Raw genomic sequence first — 24,780 nt, forward strand, 5'->3', positions numbered from 1 at the left:
TGTTCAAATTTTTGTTAAAAGCCCCCAAATGATTCTGATATAAGCTTAAGTTGATATACAATCGCTTTGAATATGATTATTTCTTTTCCAAAAACTCAGAACCTCACCCAGAGATTTATTCTTGTTTGGCTGTAAAAGTCATTGACATGGAAATAAAACCATCAGGAAACAATGGTTTCAGTCTTTATTCTGAGATGAGCCTGTTATGATGAGTGTGTCAACATTTTACTCTATATCCACCTATTTAACATGTACTAGCAGCATTTAAACATTTCCTGAATTATTTATACAACATTTTATTGTAGTTTTAGTAAGATATGCTATGAGATTTTTAAAGTATTTGTCAACATCTACAACTCCTTCTGTGGACGCCCACAGTTGATGCTGAAGTTTAAATAAATGATGACATAGTAAAACTGAAATTAAGTTTATAGAATAAAATGGATCTTGTTGAATTTACCCAGTTAAAGTTTACCATGCCATTGCTTGATGTCTTTTTTCAGCAAAACATTGCTTATATTTCCAGAGAATTGTTATTTTTTCACTTTCAAACACAATATATTAAATATGTAAAAATCTTCTGCTTTAAAAACCTTCAACATGCTCTACGAAACATTTTCAAAGTTGAAAATGTAAATGTAGGTTGTAAATGTGAAGATATAGATGTAACACAGATATACCATCAAGCAATATGTACCTATTTGAAATAAAAGCAGGTATTTTTTTTTTTTCTTTGCAGCTATACAGCACTTTCGACCGAAATTGATAGCAGCGCTGTTAAGTTTTGAACCAGCCATGTGTTTTAATCACATTGGGGGTCTTACAGTTTAGGTTCAACACTTGTTTTTATTAGCCCATACTAATTCATACATATGAAAAAAAAACAGCACAATACAAGCAATGTAAAATATGTCATTTTATGTCAAAATTATTCATGCAATATGATTTCTGAAATCTGGATCTTTTCCCACAGCTTTGACTTGAATGCATTTTTTTTTCCTTTAGGCACTTGTACATTCTCTTTTGTTTGTCCTGCAGGCAGCAATTATACTAATGCTGCTATATTCAGCCAAGTGAGTCATTCGTGTTTTCAGGGAAATGATAATGGAGGGTAATGAACTTAATGTTATAGCATTAGCTGCAGCATGATGAGGGCAAGATCATTGTCTGTAATCTGTAGAGAAAAAAGTAAATATATCCATCTATCCATCCATCTAACCCTATCCTCTTCCCCTGGTCCCTGACAGGACAGGCCATCGGGCACACCAGGATAAATCCCAATGGACTGCTACTTCAGCGAGTCAGTGGACGGTCATGAAATCCCAAATGTTTTTTCGAGCCTCAGGGTGCACACAAGGGTGTTGTGCATGTTTAGTCTGGACCTGGGCTGACTGGCTTCTTGCAAAGTGTTTAAGTTTCAGAGGTAGAGAGTGGTATTACAACACTGGACAGGCTGGGGCTAGCTGGTTAGCATGCTAATGTGTCCTCCAACAATCGAGGCCTATAGCAGCATAACTAAGAGCAGATCCGGGACAGACCTGAGCCGGCTCTAACTATAAGCTTTATCGTAAAGGAAGGTTTTAAGCCTACTCTTAAAACGTACAGAGGGGGTCTGCCTCCCGAACTGAAACTGGGAGATGATTCCACAGGAGAAGAACTTGATTACTGAAAGCTCTGGCTCCGATGCTACTTTTAGAGACTTTAGGGACTACAAGTAAGCCTGAATTCTGGCGCAGTCCTCTAGTGGGGTGATATGGTACTATGAGCTCTTTAAGGTATGATGGTGCCATATTATTAAGGGCTTTGTAGGTGAGAAGGAGCAGGAAGTTTCACACAATCCATAATTTTTATTATAATAATAGTACTAATAACAAAGCTCAGGTTCCCTTTGCCACAGTTTGCAGCCATTTATGTTCATGATACATAAGACATAATTCAGTTTTGTACAAGCAGCTCACTTAAGGAAGGTTGGGTTCAAAAACTTGCTCAAGGGCACCTCAACTGCGGTTTTCTTACTGTTGATAATACAACTCCAAATGTCATTGATACTCAGCAGTGTAAAAAAACTAATGTGTGTGTACAGTGTTTCCCACATTACTTAAAAATGCAGACTAATACATAATGAATACAATTTGATGTATTTATAATGAGTAAACAAGTTTCTGAAAAAGCCCGGAGGGAAATGAACAAGGAGACATGAAGATGATTCATTATCAGTGCAATAAACCATCGCTTTGATTCATGTCTGTGGTTCAGCTTTGGTTTGAGGCTAATGTTCTAAGTTTGACTGAAATATTTTATTACAAACCAGAGTAAAATCAAAAGAAGTAACACACACACTTTGCGTGTAGATGTTAGACTGTAAGACCAGAGGGAAATAAATACACTTCACATTATAGTACATATAACACAATATATAAGGGTGCATAGCAAATACACATTTCCTTGTTAATGTCATTACTAAATGGATCATTACTTGTTATCAACCATTGCTGTGACCGGGGTCTAATGGTTGAAGATTTGTTTACTGAAACTTTTAATATCTCGCCCGTATTTAATCAACAGAAGGTAGAGAACTAAACAAAGAAACAGCAGAACAGAAAATCTACTTATCTTAAGTCATTTGGAGTTATTTACAGAAGAAGGATGCATGAATCTATGATGCATGAAGTTTTCAAAGTTTAACAAACTTTTGTTTCTGAAATACTAACTATGAGCCAAGTAACATAATGATTTGCTTTTCAAAAATAGAGCATCCTATTTTTCTATTATGACAAAGAAAGGCTTTTTGAACCATCTTGGTAAAGGATGTCAGTGACAATGAACGCCAACCTCCAATCAAAAATCACTATTCAAATGACTATTTATCATCAAGTAGATGACAAATGGAAGCTCTATAAATTCATTGAAAGGATGAATTCAGCCGTTTTGATTCCCAGAGCGAGCGTCTACGTCAGTCCTGCTCTACTGTATTAACGGGACAAAGCTTTTCAGGGGGAGGGACCTCCTCTGACTCCCATCACACACAGTAGCTATAAAGGAGCTGAAGACAAGACTGAAGCCGGCACAGTGAGACACAGACCAAGAAGGAGGTGGAGTGTGTGTGTGAGCGTCTGTGTGAATAAATAAGTAAAAGCAGACCCAGTGAGACACTCGGGTGTGACAGTGTGAACGAGAGGCTGAGCCCAGAGCAGAGGAGACAGGAGCACATAGGCAAGAAGGAGGAGGAGGAGGGTGAGAAAGAGTCAAAGAGAGAAAGAGAGGAGAGAAGAAAGCGAGAGGGAGACGTCAGAGCGTGGAACAGGTTCCTTCTGCAGCCCTCGCACTCAGCCTCCGCAGACATGTCTAACTTTGCCGGCACCTGGAAAATGAAGAGGAGTGAGAAATTTGATGAACTTCTCAAAGCCCTGGGTAAGCCCTCTGCTGTCTCTTCTCACCCTCTCCTCCCTCCCCTCCACAGCCAGGACTGCATCCCTGCATGAGGTTTGACTATCCATCATGCCCACATAGAAAAAGGCTTTTCTTGTTATTTGGCAATGGCATGCCTGACTCCCAACAACATCTCATTGTTGGGAAAAGCTCCCTGGGAAAAGGAGGCAAGGGATTCTTGGGGAGGTGCTGCAGGTTTTACAGGAGATATGAAACACTGGATGCTGAATTCCAGCCTAAACAGACGTGGTATTGTTATATGAAGAGAGGAGGGGAGAAGGGGCACAACATTATTCATGTTAAGCATTTAAGTAGGGCATGCATTAGCAATGCCAGGGCGGTCTCTGGAGCCCAGCGTTGTTCTCTTGTGTCCCATCTTTTCTCATTCTCTCTCCCGTCTTGGTCTTGACTGATGTTTGCTATGGGTTTAGACACGTTTAACTGGGTCATTCAATTGTGTTGCAGCGTTTTCATCGGGCCGGGGCGCTGAAACAGGGAGGGCACGGCGAGGAGCTGGGTGTCTTTAGAAGGATTTGGAAATCTCAAGGGAGAAGTCCCACTGGGAGTGCAGCAAGCAGCTTCTGCAACTCTCTAGGAAGTGTTGACATCAAACTAGATGATTAGAACTTTTTACACATGAATGATTTTTCTATTTCAGCACAAACTGGGCAAGTAGAGTGGAAAAATTAACAGTTTTGGACCAACAATTGACAATCTAGTTATTTGTACATCTCTGCAGCACTCAACGGCCCACACATAAGATTTCTGGATGGAGGATTAGAGATCAAATGTAGCTGCTGGGAGGCTGCAGTCTCCTACCTGCAGTCATGCACTGTGCCATGTCATACTTTAAAGCTGCATATGGTTGATATGCTTCATTGTTCTTATTGTCAAGAAACCCAACGACATGATGCAAAGAAACAAGTGGCTGATCCTCCTCACAGCTATTACCTTTAAGATTGAAATAGTTTGTTTCTGTTGGTGTGCATGACCTGCACTGTGCTTTAATTTGAATAGTCACAAAAACACTGTTGTGCTTATGCTTTAAATACCAACAAATATTAATCGGAAGCTGAAAATAGTCCCCCACAAATGTACAGTTTGTTTGACGAAAAGCTAAAGCGCTGATTATTTTAGGCCATTCCAGCCTTTGATAGGAACTTAAAAAGACTTAAAATATCAGTTTTTTTGACTATATGAAAAACTAGATGATTAGCTGCTTTGTCAAGAAGTGGCATCTTCATCCTTTAATCTTGAATTTCGTAATCTTGTGTCACTGAGGAATCTATAATCTGAAAGCTGTGAATTGTCAGTTTTGAAACACTGCTGGCAAAATAAATAATTCATCACCTCTCCACCACCGTTTCATGTGGCACCTGCTCCTCTGATTTAAGGAGAAATCAGTCACCGAGTCTAGCACCTCACCCATTCACCAACACAAGAACCACATCTGCCGCAGCAGATCGCTCATTCACTCTTACATAAGGGCTCGGTCGATTGAGAGCTGCGACGGGCGACTGACGTGGATTGCGGTGGCGCAGGGCCGCCACTTTCCATCAAAATCCTCATCAGCATCTGTTGACTCAGTTGACTTCATACTGCAGGATTGTTGTAGCCAGAGAGCGGAGGAGCACGCTGGGTGAACAGAGCTGTACAAACCGATCAGACTCACAGTCTGAGAGCAGGCACATGGGTCTTATGTGTCTTCATTGGGTTAAAGACTATAGTTCACATCTTATGTACAATTCCACTGCTAATCCAAAATGTGGATTTTGTAAGTTGCTTGAGCTAGAAGATGTAAATGCAATGTAAACTAAAACTCCTTATGAAACAACATTTAAATTCACTAGATCCAGATTTTTATTTGTATCTGCACCAAATTTGACACAGTCACAAATACCCGTCCCTCAAACATCAAGATCAATGAACTATTCTCTAAGGAATCAATGAAAATGCAGAAAAACGTCCCATCACTCAATGTTAAAGAAAGTGATAAAATAATTCCTGGATCCACACCAAAATGTAATGGGTTCCTTATTGACCCATACCACATCCTTCCACCAAGTTTCATGGAAATTCATTTTGCATTTTTTGTGCAATGCTGCTCACAAATAAACTAAGTAACAAACTAGCAAACAATTTATTTAAGTAATAAAATAATTACTTAAGTTAAAATTCAAAGATGCTTAGATGTGTGGTTATTAGTGTTAAAATAGTAGCCTTTCTTCTGTATGACCATATACTGCAAATGTTTGACTGTCTGATATAATTTACACTCATTCTGGATGTACATCAAGCGAAATAAATAAATAAAACTGCAAATTACATTTTTGGGAAAAGCCATTTTTTCAATCTCTTTAGAAATGAGGGCAGAGTGCTCGGCTCACATACATATTTAATATTATAAAAACATGTGGTGTGATCCCTCATGGGTGGAGTAGAGTTTAAACTATTAAATCAATATGTTTTATTCCTGGGTGTTGCCCACACAAGATAACAGTGGTTTTGGGGTTCTCAAAACAAAAATTGATTATGGCTGACTGTTTTTCATGGCTCTGAATATCAAAGAAAACGTTTCAACTTTAGACGCTTGTTGGCAAAGTTATAGTGTTTTTATCCTGACTATTGGTAGAGGAGGTCAATGAAATAATAGCTCCCAGAGCTTTGGCAGAACATGAAGCCAATTGCTTTACAGATTCAGAAAGAGAAAGTCAAAGTGTTGAATGATTGCTCACACAGACCCCAGAGACTAAATTCCACAGATTTCACACAGTTTTAAGAAACATCTACATTTCCATCATTCTTGATCAAAAATTGAACTTGCAGGTGTGAGAGACATGTAGCAGCATATACCTATATATCTAAAGCTTTGGGGCTGAGGCTGGAGCGATCTGAATCTGGGTGGGGTCGGGCAGAAAGAGAGGAGAAAGACAAAAGAACAGGCTGGAAGCTGCTTTGGTGCAAATTCTGAAACCAATAAGATGAAAAGAGAAAAATGTCATCAACTGACAAAACATCACCCCCCTCTTTTTGTGCTGATTTGTCTGTTTTCTTAGTTTTTAATAAACCAACTTAAAATCAAAGACCCATATACAGTACCTGATACAACGTTACTTTTACACACAGTGATATATGGGCATTTACTATGAGGCAGTAAAAAAGATTTGCCCTTTAATAACTAAATTAATCTTGTTATATTGATTACAGTGACCCCTGTATTATTTCTCTCTTGTGGTTATGGCCTGTGTTGTTCCTGCTCAGGGGTGAACGCCATGCTGAGGAAGGTGGCTGTGGCGGCGGCCTCCAACCCTCACGTGGAGATCCGTCAGGACGGTGAGCAGTTCTACATCAAAACCTCCACCACTGTGCGCACCACCGAGATCAACTTCCACATTGGCCAGGAGTTTGACGAGGAGACGGTGGATGGAAGGAAGTGCAAGGTAGAGTCACAAAACACATGAGCGGAATACGATGAAAACGACAAATTACACTCATCAGATCATATGAATTCTAGTGTAGCATGGAGGTAAAGCCCACAGTACGAAGCAACATGTCTGTGTGTTTGCAGAATAATGAATTTAATTTATAGCATTTATCAAGCCTTGAAGAAAAGAGTAAAACTCAGATACCCATGCAACCCCTCTTATAGAACATGACAGCATAGATCACAGATATCTTGATATCACAGAAAACACCAAAGTTACATTACTTTTGTCCAAGTAATGTACTGTTATTACTGCATTGTGATAAAGTTTACCATAAGGTGACTAATTTGTGATGTAAATAATATTACTAATAATAATATAATAATTTAATAAAAATGTTTTCCTTAAGTCAGAATCAGGGTGAAGAGTTAAGATCTGGATATTGGATGTGGTTGTTATAAAGGAAATCTTGTGAGATGATAGAAGATGTTTTCAGGAAACATCTGATGTCTCGACAGAAACATTTATGGATGATTGATGCATCAAGGAGAAATGATGAACATGCTTATAAGTGTAACATCACCCAGTTCTGAAGGCTGTCTGCAGCCAGAGCCCATTTAAACCCAAACAGACTCACATGATACTTACAGGTCTAGATAAGGTTACTCTTCACCAGCCCATATCACATCTTATGTCTTGTTTATCCTACCTCTGTCTTACTAGGAGACAGCTTGTGTGATTGCATGATCTTGAGACCTGAAGCCTGTGTTTACCACATCCACTGGACACTGTCTGTGTAATCCCTGAGGCCTTCCACCAGAGCCTTGGTTGCTATGGTCACTGCTGGTGGGAATCAGGCAGTTACGTCCTCACACTCGTCTTTAAGACAAACCATGAACTATGTTCTATAATAAGAAACATTAAGTGACCTGTGTGAAGAAAAGGTACAGAGAAGATTTAAGATCTAAGTCTAAGATTCCCCGCCGCACCGACTCTGCTACAGCACATATCACAGACATTTTGACATTGAATCTATTAGTGAAATCTTCAATGAAGACACATTTCATTAGTTTTCGACTTAACTTTTACAACAGCATTATACAATTGTATAAAAAACAGCGTCTGTATACAATTTTAAAAAGATCTGGGATTAAAAAGATCTGGGATTTGAGACCCATGCTAACATTGACTAACACAACCAGAGTCAAAATGTGGACGCTGTAAACAGAATGTGTTGTATTTTAGAGCATTTAAACAACACTTTGACTCCTCTTTCCAATATTTGCATATTTATACAGACCAAAAAAGGCATCAGGGGTGATGTATATATTAAATAGTTTGAAACAAACCCATTAAATCATAAAAAATTCTGTATTGGCTAAAAAGTCTGGTAGGTGCTTGTGAAAGATGAATGTTTGCAAGTGACTAAAGTGAAACATTGGAAAAGTTCACATAAAAAAGAAAAAGAAAAAAGATTTAGAGAGGATTGTAAAATTAGGTGATGACGTCAGTAACTCTGGAACTGCTGTACAATAAGTTTTGCAGACTTTCCGAGTTGCTGTTCTGACTTGAGGTGGCCACATGAATCTTTCCAGTTGGGAACTAATCTTTCCAATTATCGCAACACCACATGAACGAATATTGAGAGAACAATTCACTTTTAGGTAAATGTAGATTCAAGAAAAAAAAATGGTATTCATATTGTAGCCTTATTCTTTTATTGTTTTTTTACATGAAGAAACACTACGACATATGAACACAATGGTGTATTTTTCTGTCCAAGAAACACACACATTTGTTCCACCTTAACATTTAGTTTCTGTGATTAATTCTGTTCCTTCATGGACAAATGAAACATCAGTTTAATCCTAAAACCTGCAGACATCTAATTTCATGTGTCCTCTTCAGAGGTCTCTCTCTCTCTGTGCTTTTGTTGTTGAGAGTTTCAATGAAAAATGAACACCTCCACGTCGTCCTACCTATTGGTATCATGCTCACGCCTGTGCAGCTGGATCAAGGGCAGCTTGGGTTGGGATCAGGAGAGATTCTCTCTGAACCTCTTCTGGCCCTGAGGGGGATTTCTCACAGCCCCCTGCTCAGCCAGATGCATACATTAAAATCTTTTAGTTCCTTATTTTTGGGAGGAACGTTTTAGAAGATCTGAATCTCATAATAAATTCTGCTTTGCTCTCTCTTGATCTAAATTAAAATACAAACTTTAAACTAGAATGGGACTCAGTAGAGTGCATACCTTCACCAAGGCCCAACAGTCCACATTTAAATTTCACTTTATCTGGATTTTTGCTCACACAGATATTGTAGATACACTAAACATGCCAGACTTTTTTCATCAAGATCCAGGAATCAGTCTCTGACAAATCAAGGAAAATGAAAAAAAAAAAAAGGTACCTGAAGCCCTGGTAAAAGAGCAGCTGTGTTGTGTCACATGTTATGACAGTGAAGTGGTGGAGACTCTCTCTGAGACTAATCTACATCATCTTTGATTAGTTACGTAAAGAAGATGAAGCAGTTCGATTGACCATCCTGATTATGTGAAGACATATAAACATGATTTTCTAATAGCAGAGCACCTGTTTTTCTAATTTGTGAAAAAGCATCATAACTCCCCTTTATTTAGGTTTTTCTCTCATGATTTTGATTCTTACTTTGTAAAATAGATTTCCTATATTGACCAACATTTGATGTTGAATAGATCATATTGCAACATATTATAAGTAAGGTAACAGTAAGTAAAACCTAGAAATTGTGATTTTTCATATTATTGTTTGATATAAAAAAACAATAAACTTTAACAAAACACGCAAGAATCTGAGTTTTAAAGCTTGGGATCCATGTGCTGTTGATTTAGTTTATTTAAATCAGCAAGTTTTTGCACCACAACAATGAGGGGAGTCAGTGCTCCAGAGTTTAGAGTCATGATGTCACGGCACAAACACAGTGACACTGATTCACTGAGGGAAATGAGAATCCTGGTGCAGAGGTTGATCTGCTGAGCTGGAGTCAGTGAGGACACTGTGGGTAAACAAAGTTCAGACATAATCGAGGTTTGTCCTCTCACAGATCAGGAGGGGAAGCACGCAGAGCTGAGATAGTGTTACATAATTGATGCTGTTTTTGAGAGGAAATGGACTGAACCTATACATTGTACAGATAATTATAAGGGTTAAGTATGAAATCAACTAACAGAGGCAGGTTCAAAAATATTTTCTGCAACACATTAAACACTTTTATGGTCATGATTGTCATCTGAAGACACTGAGTCAGCGTTTTAAAATATCCTGAAACTGATTTTCTTCGAGATCTCGAATCACCCAGAGTTGATCCATATCCTCACTGGAGGCTCATCAAGAATTTATCAATATTAAAAATAATTCCCCACAACCAAGAGCATCCTTTACGTTTGTCAACTGTTGCTGAAAATGTTGTGTCAGTCGGTAATCCACAGTCTTTGGTGACTGATGAGGCGTTATATATATTACGTTTTAGTGACTAGTTTTTCACACTGGAATCCACTGGCCTGTATCCTCCCTGAAGAGGAAATCTGAAATAAGTACATCACGCTGTGCTGCAGTATCTGTAAGTACATACCTCTCAGAGAACAGGCTGCAGAGGATGTTGCAGTGTTTTATAACAGATGCAGGATGGAGAGGTGCAGACAGTCACCGTGTAATTTGTCAAGCTTTACAAACCACTGGACAAACTTAGGGGTTTCATGGGTGAGATATTTATATTGTTAGAAAGAAAAAAAAATATTTTTAAAAGAAAGGTTTCTAGTCTTGATGGCCGCTTAGCTATATTTGCCATTCCTATCACACCTCACTCACACACTGTTGGGTTCAGTATCTTGCCCAAAGACACTTTGGCCTAGCATCGAACCACTGACCTTTTGCTTAGTGGACGACCCTCTCTACATCCTGAGCCATACATGTCAAATAAATGCAGCTTGAATAAAAAACGTATGATAAATCTTGATATAGTGCAGTTAATAAAACCTTTCATTAATAGCATTTCATTATCCATTTAACATTGGTCGCATTTTTAGAGAATCCTTTACAATTACAGATTGTAATTGACCTTTAAATCTGTATATCTAGATGAAAAAGTACATTTGTGTTTGAAATCTAGTTATAATGTCAAATTAATAATCACTATCTATCTAGGACATCAAACTAAAGTAGAATTTTTAAATGTTGCTTAACTGCTAATTGTTACATACATAAGTATTTACTGGTTATATTAACTATAAATAAAATATAAGGTCGGCTATAACAAATCACTTGGAGCCCAAAATTAAAAAAGGTCCTAGTTTGTTACTTTTTTTGTTTCCTAAATTGTCAGTCAGGCTTTTTAAACTGTTTCAGTGAGAGCATATTTAATCTAATTCTCATGACAACAAGAACAACTCCTGTCAGTCCAGATTTCAACAGCTGCCCTGCTGAAGAGTCACTGAGTAAAACACATGCCTCTGACTCAGCTGCTGCTTAGACCACACAAAGAATAACCAGCCTGAAAACTATGTTGGATAAAGCAACACATGTTTTCCTGTGGTTTTCCTTCTGAAAGGGTTGGAGACTTCCTGCCTCTATCCTCCATTACTATTATTACTGACACATTTCTGTGCAGAAACATTCCTGGTCAACAGAAAGATGGGATATTCATGCTTGTGGAGAGGAAAAATTGTTCGTGGGAATGGAAAAATGTGAAATTGCACGCATGCAGACAGCAGCCTTAGAGATTGGACTTATATATAAAATCACATTTATTAACATGAAAAATGGCACATATTCACACAAGGCTAAAACCCAAGACATTGATTTTTGTCTCTACCTTTTGTTTCATGCTTTGAACTCCATGTTGCAGTCAGGGGGGAGAAGAAGTGACCTATTTTGGATCCCAGGAGACAGCGTGGCTCCTTTTGTCTGTGCCCTGGAGCATGCTTGGCACTGGGCAGGGCGAGACGGCTCCCAGCGTGGCTTCTCTGCCACATGAGGCTTATCTGCAATGAGGCCGACAAGTCGAGTTGACATCACAAATTTGCCACATGCATTTGTTCGGGTTGGAGCTTCAGCACCACAGCATTCGCCTTCGTTTGTTGATGATGCAATGTGGTCAGAGAGTTTTTCAGATGGTGACGTGGCTTTGTATTCACACACATTGAATGATGTTTGCGAGAAGCTGTCGAGTTTCATTGTGCTGTAAAATGCTTTCTCACTTTGGATCCTAACTGATGATGAGTCTCACTGAGGAAGATCTGGTGATTTACTGTGGGTTTTGAGTGACACTTTCCAAAGTGCATAGTCATTTGAGGAATGGCTTACATGCAACATATTGATTAGTGCAGCTTTCACTTGTCTAATTCGATTCCCTAAAATGACCAGACTTGGTGAAACAAAAAGCTCATATTAAAGCTATGACAAATAACTTCACAGTGGTTTATTTTCAAACTAAAGTGCAGGAGTTCAGAGCCAGAATTAATTATTTATCATTATCTTAATAGCTTCTGACTGTTCTAATCTATATTGTATATTCTTGTCTACTTTTTGCAAATACATTGAGGTGGTGGCTCTAAGCGACAAGCACACTGTGCTCTTGTGTGGCAAGCCAACGCAAGACTGGAGGAAATCTGCAGGAAGCAGCGCCCACTGACACTGGCACATGTGCTGGTGGGTTGAAAGGGTGGTGTGGGGTGTTGGTGGACTCTAAGGTGGAGCAGCGGGCAGGAAAGGCCTAGGTGGGTTTTGGCTGAGGCCGACTGCCCCCATGTTTAAAAAGGGATTACACACTGGTGTGTGCCTGGCAAAGAGCAGAAGGCTGATCAACAGCGCCACAAGGTTAGAAAGCCCCACTTAATCTGTGTGAGTGCACTGGGATCATGCAGCCTCTTCTCACTTCCAGGAGGAGGAAGTGATTAGGTGTTTCCTGTCAGTTGCAGAGGCGACAGACAGGAAACACCAGACATGCTTTAGTGCAGTCATATGAGGCAGTTATGTGCCTGCCCTGATGGATAGGTGTGTTTATTGAGGTTAGAAAACCTCCAAAACTTTAGAACAAACATTTTAGCTATTTTGTAACTAAAATGTCGAATTTTCCTGAAAAATAACCTCTGAGAAGTAAAGCACCGTCTGTGGGGGTGATTCAATATTTGTCACGCTGAACGCATGGGATGAAGTGGTTAAGATACCATAAAGCAAATCCCTTCTGGGCAAAAAGACAAATGGACTGTTTTAACCCTGCTTGTTGCTATAGAGACCAACATTTAGTATCAGTTACCTGGAGTCGCAATGGAGAGGCATGTGTAGCTGATGTGTGAATTTGATTGGCAAGACTACTTTAAGTATGTGACGTAGAATTCCAAGGAAGAATTTAAATTGTATAATGCACTGATTCTTGAGAAGTGGGACAAAACAGGATCCAATATTGAAAAAAAAAAAATCAAACCTTAAGCTCAGACAAATTAAACTACATGTATGTATCTACCATATGTTCCTGTACTAGAGAGGGAGTGTGTCTATGTACCTTTACCATTATGTGTGTGTAAGCCCTATGTTCCCTCAACTAAACCCTGATAGAGTTGATGACTATCAATTCACAAAAGCAATACAAAAAACGCAGAAAATGCTGATGCCACATATTTAGTATTTATATATCATTAGTCAAACTAATAATCTATTTTTATAATTGACTCAAAAAATGATGCCTTCCCATTGAATGTCAACTCCGTAACTCGCCTGTCACCACCGTCAGACAGGAAATCTGACATAACAGGCATTTTGTTCACTAAATAAATGGAGTTCATGTAGCAGCCATTTTCTTTTCAGCAAGAACCTACTTCAGGAGAATAAATTGATCTAAACATTCTAATCAATTTCCTCAGAAACTTGAAGACGGTTTTGAAACATCATGTTTGTGACACAGGAAACATTAAGATTTAAAATACTATAAAACTTATTTGACCCCGTCTGCCATGGATGCACTCTATAGGTGGAATGTGAAAATGGGTCCTTCAGAGTGACTGCTGCCCCTAATATTGCCTGATTTTATTACATTATGATGAATGTCTGACAGTGTTGACAAAAAGTGGGGTCACAACTTTGAAACCTCATGTGTCATTGAAAATCAACTTTGCTCAGACATGAGATAAGAATCAGTGAATGACAAAAGGAAAAAGGTTAAAATGGCATATGTATGTAAAAAGGAACATTTTGAAAAATGAGTGGAGAAACAGGATGACAGAGCCCCATCCATGGAGCATGTGGAGTCACTGATTGGTTTGTAATAACATTTGATAAACTATATTTTATGGTCTTCACAGTCATCACATCTCAACCCAGATTGGGGGCATGGTCACCCATATGCCAATGCAGTGAAATGATTATAACCTGCTGAGGCCAACGGAACATCATCAGGCATACGCATCATCTCTAGCTGAATGTGGGCACTGCAGGATTCGAAGGAAAATCATTTATGTGGTCTGTTGTCCATAATTGATACACATTCCATCTACTGGTCTGCTGACTCACTGCCAGCCAGGCAGCCTTTATTTTGTGGGGCAATCTATAATTTTCATGTCCGCCATCATGAAGTGGTTCAACACAGCTGATGCCAGGGTCTCCTCCATCTTGGCTTGATATGAAAACTACAGCCAATGACGGCCAGGTGGGGTCAACCACATGGACATCGTTGCTAATGGATTTGCCATGCCCCAAGAACTGAATGTTTTATTTGCCCCCTTGCGTGCACTGAACGGAAGGCGAAGTTTGGCCACTGCTTCTTTAGCGCATGTGTGACCGTGCCCTAAAACTAATGGGAAAGCACTCTACACCACCATTATGTAAAAACACTGAATAAGGAACTTTGTATTTCTAACAATGTAGCAGTTCCAGTAACTAATCAAATGTAGCCTGAAGCTGTGGCCCAAACACCAAACCAAAAAGCTTTGTGTTGCTTTTTAATTAGTCACCCCTCAGTATGTCTACATGAAGAACAATCCACCCTTGAAAGCTGATCCACTAATCCCAAAATCAATAACACCAAGATATCTTTCTCCGGGCACACAATTATGTGGTAAAATTAAGACTTATGGCAATGCGCTTAATTAAAACAAAGGGTCTTGCAGAAAAGCAGGGTAAGAAAACAAAGTCCAAAAACAGAAAATTCTAAACTAAGAGAAACACTACGATAAACCAAATAGCAGAAACACAGAGGTGATGTGACACAAGGCAAACAAGAAGAAGCTAGGAAACACGATGTACCATGGAAAAATGATGTACAGCAAAGGAAGACAAATTGACAAAGGGAAGCACAGAGACTTATATACACAGGAGGGGAGGCAGGGTTGATTGAACACAGGTGAAACACATGAGGAACAGGTGCAGCCGATCACAAGGGCAGGAAACAGGACAACGGCAGGAAATAAAGCTGGAGACACAAATTTCAAAATAAAACAGGAAACTCAGAACTCAAGGAAAAACAACCAAACACAAGCAAAATGTCCATAGTCAAAAAGTGTCCACAAACAAGGAGTCAACAAAACACAACAAAGATAGACCTCCACAGCTCGGGGTCAGGGCAGAATCATGAAATTGTGTTTCTCGTAGATAGTGGCAGCTTGAGTAATTGTGTGAAGTCATACAATGAAAAATTGCCCAGTTGTTGGCTGATTGCCAGTCTGACTATGGAGAGAGCTTGGGACTTTAACATCATAAGTTCTGGCACAAATAAACCAGGCTAGTAGTGGTAGCCATGCTGCTAAAAGCAACATCTACGATTCTTTGTCAGTTTTATGTTTTCTGGTGGCAGCTAAAATATATCCAAGATGAACAGTAGTGAAAATAGCCTCTTCTCTTATGATCAAGGAGTTGCTGATCCCATCGTTTGGAAAGTGGCACAGACTATATTACCATTTAGAAAGGCTATGGGGAAAAGTTGCCTGTAATGTCCAATTAAGACCAAAGTTTCTAATGGAAACAGGTCATTTAAGAAGATGAGTATTGTATGGTCAGATTTTATTGGTTCCAGTAACAGTTGAATAGTTATTAGAGAAAGTGCAGCTTGAGGCACTGCACTGTCTTCACCCCTCAGATTTGGATTTTCGCTTGGTAAAATTATTTGAGGACACATTTTGTGTCCTTAGGGTGTAAGTCATAGGCTACTGAGAATGTGAAAAGTGATGAGCAAACACTTATGAGAAAGAGATAGTATGGTCAAACTCTGGGAAGAGATAAGTCCAAGGGTGGAGATGAGTGTTATTTTGGGCTCTGAGAGAAATGTTGTATAATCCAACACAAAAGCTTTAAACCAAGCAGGAAATGAAATGCTCTCCCGCTTTTTGAAACAATGTTTGTGTTTCTGATAGGCAATGAAAACGCTTAAGTCTGTCAGTGACTGAACCAAAGCCAAAGGCAGCAAAGGCTCTGATAAGTAAAACGTTAGAGAAAACCGGACAGGGTTAAACAAATGACTTGGACAAGCCAGGTGAGTTTGTCTTGGTCTCAAATGTGTGTGCACAAGCTCTGGTGTGTTATTTACTTTAAAAACACCATGTGTGAGAATTTGTACACGAGTTAATGTGCAGCAGAGAGCATGAGAGAAAATCCATCCAAGTCAGAAGCTGACTAATGCTAGCACTAAACTGGAGCCGTAGCTAATTGACTCTCGGGGTTCTGGCTTTATTAGAAAAAAGAAATCTGGAGGAGGGTTTTAGAAAGCTGGAGAAAAGCCCTGCTGTTGTTCCTCTTGGCAAAGTGTGCAGACGGCAGCCTGCAGGGAACCATCATGGCTTTGCTTACCTTTGATATGGTGATTAACATTTGCCTCACAGGAACTAAGGCTGCTGCTTCATCTAAAACTGAATAGAGGTGCTTTTTAAAAAAGTGTACAAATGATCAAACAAATAGTCAATGAAAAACACTACAAATGCACAGTCTTTCTGCAAAATAATGGAAAAGCTTGGGTTGTCCTGAGTTTTATTTTGTTGAAATGTAAATGATGGATGTTTGTGCTTGACGCTTGTGAATAAAATCCGGATTGGCACCAAATTGAATCTGGTCATAGACATTAGTTATCTACATATGCCAGGTTTTTTCATAAAGGTCTCTATTCTTTCATTGTTAAAGAATGCAAAAAAGAAAAATCTTGGATCCTCCCAAAGTTTATGGGGTCTTTGTTGGCCCATACCCCACCCAATAAAATCAGTTCAGTAGTTTTTAGCAATGAAAACATAACATCCTTGGTAGAGGTAACAGGCTAACTTTGTTTAGTTCAATGATAAAAAAAAAAATCCACCACCTTATTTTCACATTTTTCACTTTTTGTCCAGAACAAACAGGATATAACATAATAATTAATGATCTTTGGATTTATAAGTTCAAATCAGAGATTTGTATCAATACCCAAAATGCCTCACTCTTCCTTGAACAGAACAACATGTATGCCAGTGCTAATGAAACATGACGTCAGTTAATAGACGCGGAGCGGACCAAAGTGATAAATCCTGTGCGTTAACACAAATCAGTGCCACTGGGTCACCTTGGTTTTAACTCTGAAAGGCCATTTGAGTCAGTTACTTCAGGACAAATTAGTCCTGGAGCCACAGTTTGACTAATCCTGTTGAAGTCATTTCAACTATTATTGAAGCGAATTAGCAGACCGGGATCCAGACTGGCCAAAATGCTAAGAGGATTTATATGTGTTTTTGTCCCCTCTCATTCAGGCCACTGGTTTATAGTATCACATTGCTTTGTAGATTGAGGTCCGGTCTGGTCATTAATGACTAAGCATGGCACCAATATTAACTTCAGTATGCTGCAGAAACATATGACCAAAGATGTGTGGACGCCTCAGCATTAGAGACATATTTGATTAAATACAGGATATTATATTTTAATATTCACATATTCTTTAAACCATGGGCATTAATATGCTGCTCCATTGTTCTGTGGAGACTTTCAACCAGATTATGGAACCTAGCTGCAGGGACGGGCTGACTTCCATTCAACTACAACATTAGAGTTAATACCAAAGTTGTTAGAGGGTTGAGGTCAGGGCAAAAACTAACAGCAACAACAACAACAACAACAACAACATCAACATCATATGTCTCAAATGTAGCACAACATGGAATTTTGTGATTATATTTTGGAATTGAACGGAATCTAGAAGAGTGTCAGTAACATTTAAAATGTGAGTTTTCTCGTCAGCAAACAAATTCTACATTTACTTTAAGTGTCTAAGTGTTTAAGGAGACATATTATGCACATATTTAAGTTCAGGATTTTGATTTGGTTTAGCACTTCATGCTAAAAAAAACGCACAACTTTCCTCAAACCGAGCATTACTGCAGCTCCTCTCTTCAGCCTCTGTCTGAAACACTTGGTTTTAGCTCCTGTCTCTTTAAGGCTCCCCTTAAGATAAAGCCTCATCTGCTCTGATTGGCCAGCTAGTCCACTCTATTGTGATTGGATTAGGAGGTGTAGACTAGCTGCTAGAGGTAAATTATGCTAATCAGGAGCAGTGTTGTCTGTGGCAGACAGCAGCTCCCTTTAGGGCTTTTTAACTTTCCAAACACAGAAAATGTGTGTTACACACTAGAAGAAAGAAAAATAAAAAAGCATCGTACATCTCATTTAGACCCTGTGTGGTTACACACTTAACTTGCAGTCAGCAATCGGTGAATGATTATTATTAACTTGTAATACCTTCTTCTCGATACTGTCACTTTATTACAGGATTTGTCTCTTTAATTTTTTACTACTTTTGCCTCTCTATGTTCAATTCATTGTATAAACATATTTTTATATTTTTCATATTTTTATAATATTTAACTGTTTTCTTAGTCTAAGCTGTTAGGCATCTACAGGCTTGCTCCATGCAACGTTTCATTGTACTTGTACAATGACAATAAAGATTATTATTGATGGTCATTATCTAAGGCAAACTCAATGTAGAGAGTCAGGGCAGGCAGATGCAGTGGCACAGTACGGCTGTGCCACTGCATCTGCCTGCACTGACTCTGTGGGTGGTAATACATGGTTTCCCTCAGGAAATGTCCCGGTAATCCCCACAGGCTGTTCTTGGCAATGTTTTTTACCACGACTCACACCATTGTGTTGACCTTCCCACCTTGTTGTGCCTCCCCCTGCAGAGTCTCGCAACCTGGGAGTCAGAAAACAAGATCCACTGTCAGCAGACCCTGGTGGACGGCAATGGCCCCAAAACATTCTGGACCAGAGAGCTGAACGAAGACGAGCTCAAACTAGTGAGTGCACAGCAGTGGTTTTCTTATTGGAAGCCTCCTGCATGAAAAAGAAAGACAAAAGCTCTGAAGTTCTCTGAAATAACTCTTGTATCTGGCTGAGGTCGATGCTCAACAAAGAGAAAAAGGTTTACACTATATTCCACGAGTACAGAGACAGATGGGTAGCTCATTCGTATGGTTCATCTGTTATGTGGCTTGTTCTCATGGAGGCTCAGAGGTCTTCACATGCATTAAAATGGGATTTTCAGGCAGCTAGTGTACTCTGTTTGAGAAACGCTTAATGAAACGAGGCAGGGAGTGAATGAAGTCACCCTGGAGATTCATCCATAAAGGAAATGAGAGAGGCTGTTTCCCAAGGAGCCCAGCTTGCATCCACCCTGCAGAGAGATGTGAAAGGAGAACAAGAGGAGCTGCTTCGCTGACATCGCAGTAATACCCGCTGTATTTAGCCAGATTAATATGGACAGGAGTCAATGGGTCTAAAGCCCCTCGAACGATGTGCAGGGGAGCAGTCCAAGATCAACGGACCAGGCGAACAATTCTCAGGGACTGGAGTGTTTTCCCTCTCTCTAAGTTCAATGCTCCCACGCTCTGCTTTTGTTTTTCCTTGAGTGCTTGTAAGATGAATATCCAACAGGCAAAAAGCTTGAAACAATATAAAAAGGTTTAGATTCTGAAAAATGAATCAAGGAGGTTTGCAGGGTTTTATATAACATGCCAAGAGCAAGTGCAAGTTGAGGGCTTTCACGCACTAACGGAGATTGATCGGGCCGAGCTGTGACAAGCAGCCGAGTCGCTCTTCTCACCTCACTCCTCCCTGCTGTCACACCATCATCTCACCCGTCCACATCCAAACTGCTGCTTATAGAAATCCTGAATTTCTTCATCGGCAAAAAGATGCAGACTCATCCATCATATTGTTTTTACAGATGCTGAAGATTTATAGAATTAAATTGGCTCTCGGCGCACACACCTTGGATTTGTTGCCATGACAACGCTAACAAGTGACTCTGCTCCTCTTCCACCTGAGACATCTGCCCTAGTTTCAGGGCCACGGCAGGTTTGACAGTGTCAGTGAGAAAGTAAAGTGACAAGTTCTATTGATGAAGACTCCTCTAACTCCCAGAAATATTTTTCAACCAAGTGGGAGAAATCTAGTTTTAAAGATAGATGGGACAGTGTGAAAAAGTAATTTTCAAGTCTGTTTTATTACAATGCTCAAGTGCTCATGTGTGCTTTGAAATAGCTATTAGCTGCTGAAATCCTTCATCCTGTCCGTTTTGAAGCAGTGACTCTGACATGACAACATTGTCTGAGATGGAAGGTACTTAACTACTGTATTTACAATGGTTTGGCAAGGAAGGGAGAAGTTTTAGGGATCCCGTATCTTGGCTCAAAACCTCAACAGCTTGCACTTCTTATACAAATACATGATTATCAGAGTTAACAAATTACTAAAATATTTTTTTTACGGTAAAACCTGTAATTCCCAAACATTTTCTATCTTTGGACCACTCTTGATATAAGCAGAACCCCCCCCCCCCCCCCCGAACATTCTAATGTCAAATGAAGCAGGGCTGAGTGGAGAGGAGCTTTACAACTACAATTCATTTTTGATAAACTTGCACTGATGCCCAAAATAGTCTGCACCTTGCTGTGAGAGCTCGCTTCAAATTTAGAACATGACTGTGACTATTCAGCAGAAAATGTTATTCCTGTTGCTGTTAACTTTGGTCCAGTCTCAAAGTGCTTATTCAGTCTTTTTCCCCACGGCAGCAGATTTGTCTTGTTACGATGGAGTGTTAGTAATAAAAATAAATCCTGCGATTTCGAGAATAAAGTCATGATATGAGAATAAAGTCGTACTTAAGAAGAAACTCATAACAGTATTATAGTCGTAATATCATAAGAAAAATCATAATATTATGAGATTAAAGTAATAAAATTAAAAACAACAAAAAATGTTAGGAAATAAGCAGCAAGGAGATCCTGTGCTTGCAGGAGTTTCACTGGATCCAAAATCTTGAACCACTCTCATTGAGAAACTATGAAACACCTTTGAATAACAAACAGATGTAACCAAAGATATTCAGATGACCACTACCTCCTTCCTTCCTCCTCCACAAAAGAGGTAATTTAAAGTCTGTGTGGTTCTTTCCTCAGAATAGACTCAGTTTCTAAATCTTTTCTAAGTCCTTATACTTGTGATAATGTGGTGCTGATATGATAAAACATTAAGTATTTTGTTATTTGGGAAACTTAAATCAAACTATAACTAAACAACACTCGTCTTTTTAATGCAGACAACAGACTGATCTTCTGATATTTCCCCTACAACAACTTAACACCTAACAACATCAGTGAAGTGTAAAGACACCTGCTCATACTCATATTTGCAAGTCGATTAAAGTCCAAAACTTGACACAGATTAAATAAATACTTTATGATTAAAACCCTGTAAGACTGAAAGCCTCTCCACGGACATGAGTCTTATTTGCACTCAGACAACTTCTCTCCTTTGGGGCAAGCAACTTGAAACACAAAATCAAATACAGTCTGAACCTGTGTTTACAAAAAGAAGCCCCCAGACACAGAAACAAGCCCACAATCACAGATTCAAAGGGCAATTGATCATAAAGTAATGGTCTGATTGTCTGTGGCAGTTCATACTGTAAGTGGGGCACATTTCCAGATGATTTGCATAAGCATTTTAATTGGATTAGTCTTTAAAAAAAAAAAAAGTTGAAGGGCAGAGGCGTATGGATTTTCTGCAGCCAGATCAGCCTGAGATAAAATCTGAAAATGACAGCAGTTCACTCACTTCAAGCCTCAGGGGCGTAAATGACGCACTTTCTTTTGGTTTCATCATCAAGTTTGCAATGCGGTTGACATCAGATTGATGGCCCTCATTTAGTCTGTGATGTCGTGACACACATCATTACGTATACTTGTTGACATTTTGTCAGTTTTCTTCACTGAGAACTCAAACCCCAATAGAATTTTTTTAATTAAGCCCGTCAACTTTACCTCCCTCATCATGCAAACGTGATACTAAGCTGGAGATTCACAAGTCTCCTTGAAACTAATTCTGACTACACAATTTGGGGCTGATTTTCCACTCACCAAAAAATTTGGAAAACATCGGAATTTTGTGACCTCTGTTGTGGTCAGTTACGGTTATTTCATACTATACCACTTGGTGGATATTGTTAATGAACCATAGGAAAAAGGAAAAAGAATGTGGTTTTACGCCATATTGGAGCTGGTGCTATAATCCCATTGACCTGTGGCTGATCCGTCATACACACAAACACTATAAACTATTCAAAGCCGGCATTTGTCGCCTGCTCCACCTAGATTTATAATAGACGAAATACCTAATCAGATGAATCGACAACTGCAGCCAATCAGAGTGGACCAGACATGCTAGTCCGGGGTTTATTCTGGTGAAAGATCATGTAGTGTGAGGCGCCTGTCGCCAGTCAGCCGTGTAGTGTGAACTCACAATGTTCGCGAGACCCCCGGTCAGAAGACAGCAAGCTGTGTAGTTTGAACTACACAGTGATCCGACAACTCTGAAAGTCAGATCACATAGTGTAAACTTTGCTTAAGTAGTTCATTCATCAGTTTAAAGACTTTTAAAGACCCAAGTGTTTGTACTTAATGCAAATGGCCACACACACAGTCCCCCTAATTTCTCTCCAATTATTATTTGTGCATGTCTTTGTAGTCTTCGCACGATAGTTAGTACAAAAGGGAACGGCCTCTAATCAAGGGCATTTATCTGTAGGCACAGTTGTGGCCAATCACTGTGTGAGGTGGGCGGGGGTTTGGGTTAGACATTTTAAGAGGTGTTTGTAGAAGCTGAAGACAAAACAGCTTTAAAGTGTGAATCTCATTTAACTGACTGTAAGGGCCCATCTTTATCATGGGTCTAAAATCCAGAAATGTGTTTTTGTCCCTTCCAGACTTTCGGGGCAGATGACGTAGTGTGCACACGGGTTTACGCACGTGAATGAAGCTCTGCAACCTTCATCAGGACGAGGCAGAAACCCAGTTGGACCACAGCTTGTTTAAAACCCAACCACACTCTGTCAGGCTAACACATTTGCAAAGTATCCTGTGTAATCTCCAGGCGTCAGTCTGCTATAGTCTCCACATACAATAGCAATGTCTCAGTAATCTGTTTATTTGTAGTGAGTATTGTGTCTGCAGTACCGTAGCTGGATAGCTCAGTGTTCATATCGGCAACCCCTGGTGTCAGCTGTTTACGTAGGATTTAGTCATCGGTTGCATTGATTGAGTATTCATGTTTGATGACGGGAAACAATAAAAAGATGAAACAAACTGTATCAGAGCCTCTTTCCTGATAATACACATATATATTAAAGTATTGCTATGGGGTTTTCTTGTTAAAAAACTTTTGATCCAGTGATGTCCAGCAATACTCTTCCAAAATCAACTGTGGATTTACTCTGTAAGTCAGGGGTGATGAACGTTGTACCTATTTATATTCTATTTGAGCTTTTACAACATTCTCCAAGGGCCATAATAAATTAAGGTAATAATGATGCTACTCGCTGCTGGTTTCAGCCAAAACAACTTGTTCAAACAAGTCCTTTTCTCTGCTGGTGCCATGCATGACTTGCAAGACAGCAATTTGTCCTGTGTATCAAAGTGAGCAGTGACCCCGCACACAGACATGTCTGGTTGGATGGTGTTTGTTATGTCTGTAGGTATTTTGCAAGCCAGAGGGAAAAGCTGGACATTTCTTTTCAATATCTTGTGCATTATCTGTAATTGACTCTGCATGTGTTCTTTGGAGAGAAAAAATAACACTTTATAACAATTTTACTTTGTTTGGTTCTAGAAGCTCTGTGACGGCAGCAAGGCTCCTTCACAAGTTATCTTCTTGCTTCTGAGCTATGAGCTCACTCACCACAGAACTTACTGCATAACATTGTCTCAGTCAAAATGTGGTATTGTGAAGGCAGCTTGATGGCACCCAAAGTCTGCCGAACAGTTATCCTTAAACATTTGTCCTTGCAACTCATCAAGTTTACCTTCATGTCTCAAGCTGTCCTGATGCTTGAGACTGGTCTTTGTCTTCACTGTGAGCATATCCCCATCACTAGCTCGTCTTTTACATCAACAGAAATTTGCCAATTTAAAAAAAAAACAGTTTGCCAATTTAACTTGTAAAGCTCCACATTCCTCATCTACAAGCACCAGGATACATGTCAGTGATGAAGGTAACACTGGATTCATTGATCACTCTGACCATGACCCGAACAACCAGAAAGGAAGATACCGTGGCAAATTTCGTATTTAAGTTGCTTTTTTGTATTTATGAATTGTCTCAAAGGACATAAAGGACATGGAGGCTTGAATGAAGATATAAACATAGTTGACAGATATTATATATTCTCTGTTTCCTCTTAAGATGCTTGTGACACTGGTTGGTTTTGGTGGGTGAGGTGGACGATCAACACCTTGTGCCGACCCTGCTACACTGGCTCAGGTCTGCACAGGTTTCTGCCCTTAGGAACAAAAAGGTATCTTTACCTTGCTTTACTGCAATGAACCGTTTGAACTTATGCTCCTGAAATCCCAAAGACAAAACAACAGGTGCAGGAATGTTAGCAGCAA

The 24,780-nt window shown here is 39.5% G+C and overlaps 1 protein-coding gene across 1 annotated transcript; it reads left to right on the forward strand.

Annotated features, from left to right (window-relative positions):
* The first annotated feature begins 3,051 nt into the window (after nucleotides 1–3,051).
* Nucleotides 3,052–23,483, forward strand: crabp1a (cellular retinoic acid binding protein 1a). The gene is made up of 4 exons (XM_034589060.1): nucleotides 3,052–3,411; nucleotides 6,691–6,869; nucleotides 19,018–19,131; nucleotides 23,100–23,483. The coding sequence occupies exons 1-4, from the start codon at nucleotides 3,342–3,344 to the stop codon at nucleotides 23,148–23,150; spliced, it is 414 nt and encodes a 137-aa protein (XP_034444951.1). The 5' UTR covers nucleotides 3,052–3,341; the 3' UTR covers nucleotides 23,151–23,483.
* The last annotated feature ends 1,297 nt before the right edge of the window (nucleotides 23,484–24,780 follow it).

This window comes from Hippoglossus hippoglossus, chromosome 6 (assembly GCF_009819705.1).
Source record: "Hippoglossus hippoglossus isolate fHipHip1 chromosome 6, fHipHip1.pri, whole genome shotgun sequence".
NCBI lineage: Eukaryota > Metazoa > Chordata > Actinopteri > Pleuronectiformes > Pleuronectidae > Hippoglossus > Hippoglossus hippoglossus.

Coding starts and splice junctions, on each gene's coding strand:
- crabp1a (XM_034589060.1), top strand. CDS start 3,342: ATGTCTAACTTTGCCGGCACCTGGAAAATGAAGAGGAGTGAGAAATTT. Junction 3,412..6,690: donor TGAACTTCTCAAAGCCCTGG/GTAAGCCCTCTG, acceptor GTTCCTGCTCAG/GGGTGAACGCCATGCTGAGG. Junction 19,132..23,099: donor ACGAAGACGAGCTCAAACTA/GTGAGTGCACAG, acceptor TGTCCCTTCCAG/ACTTTCGGGGCAGATGACGT.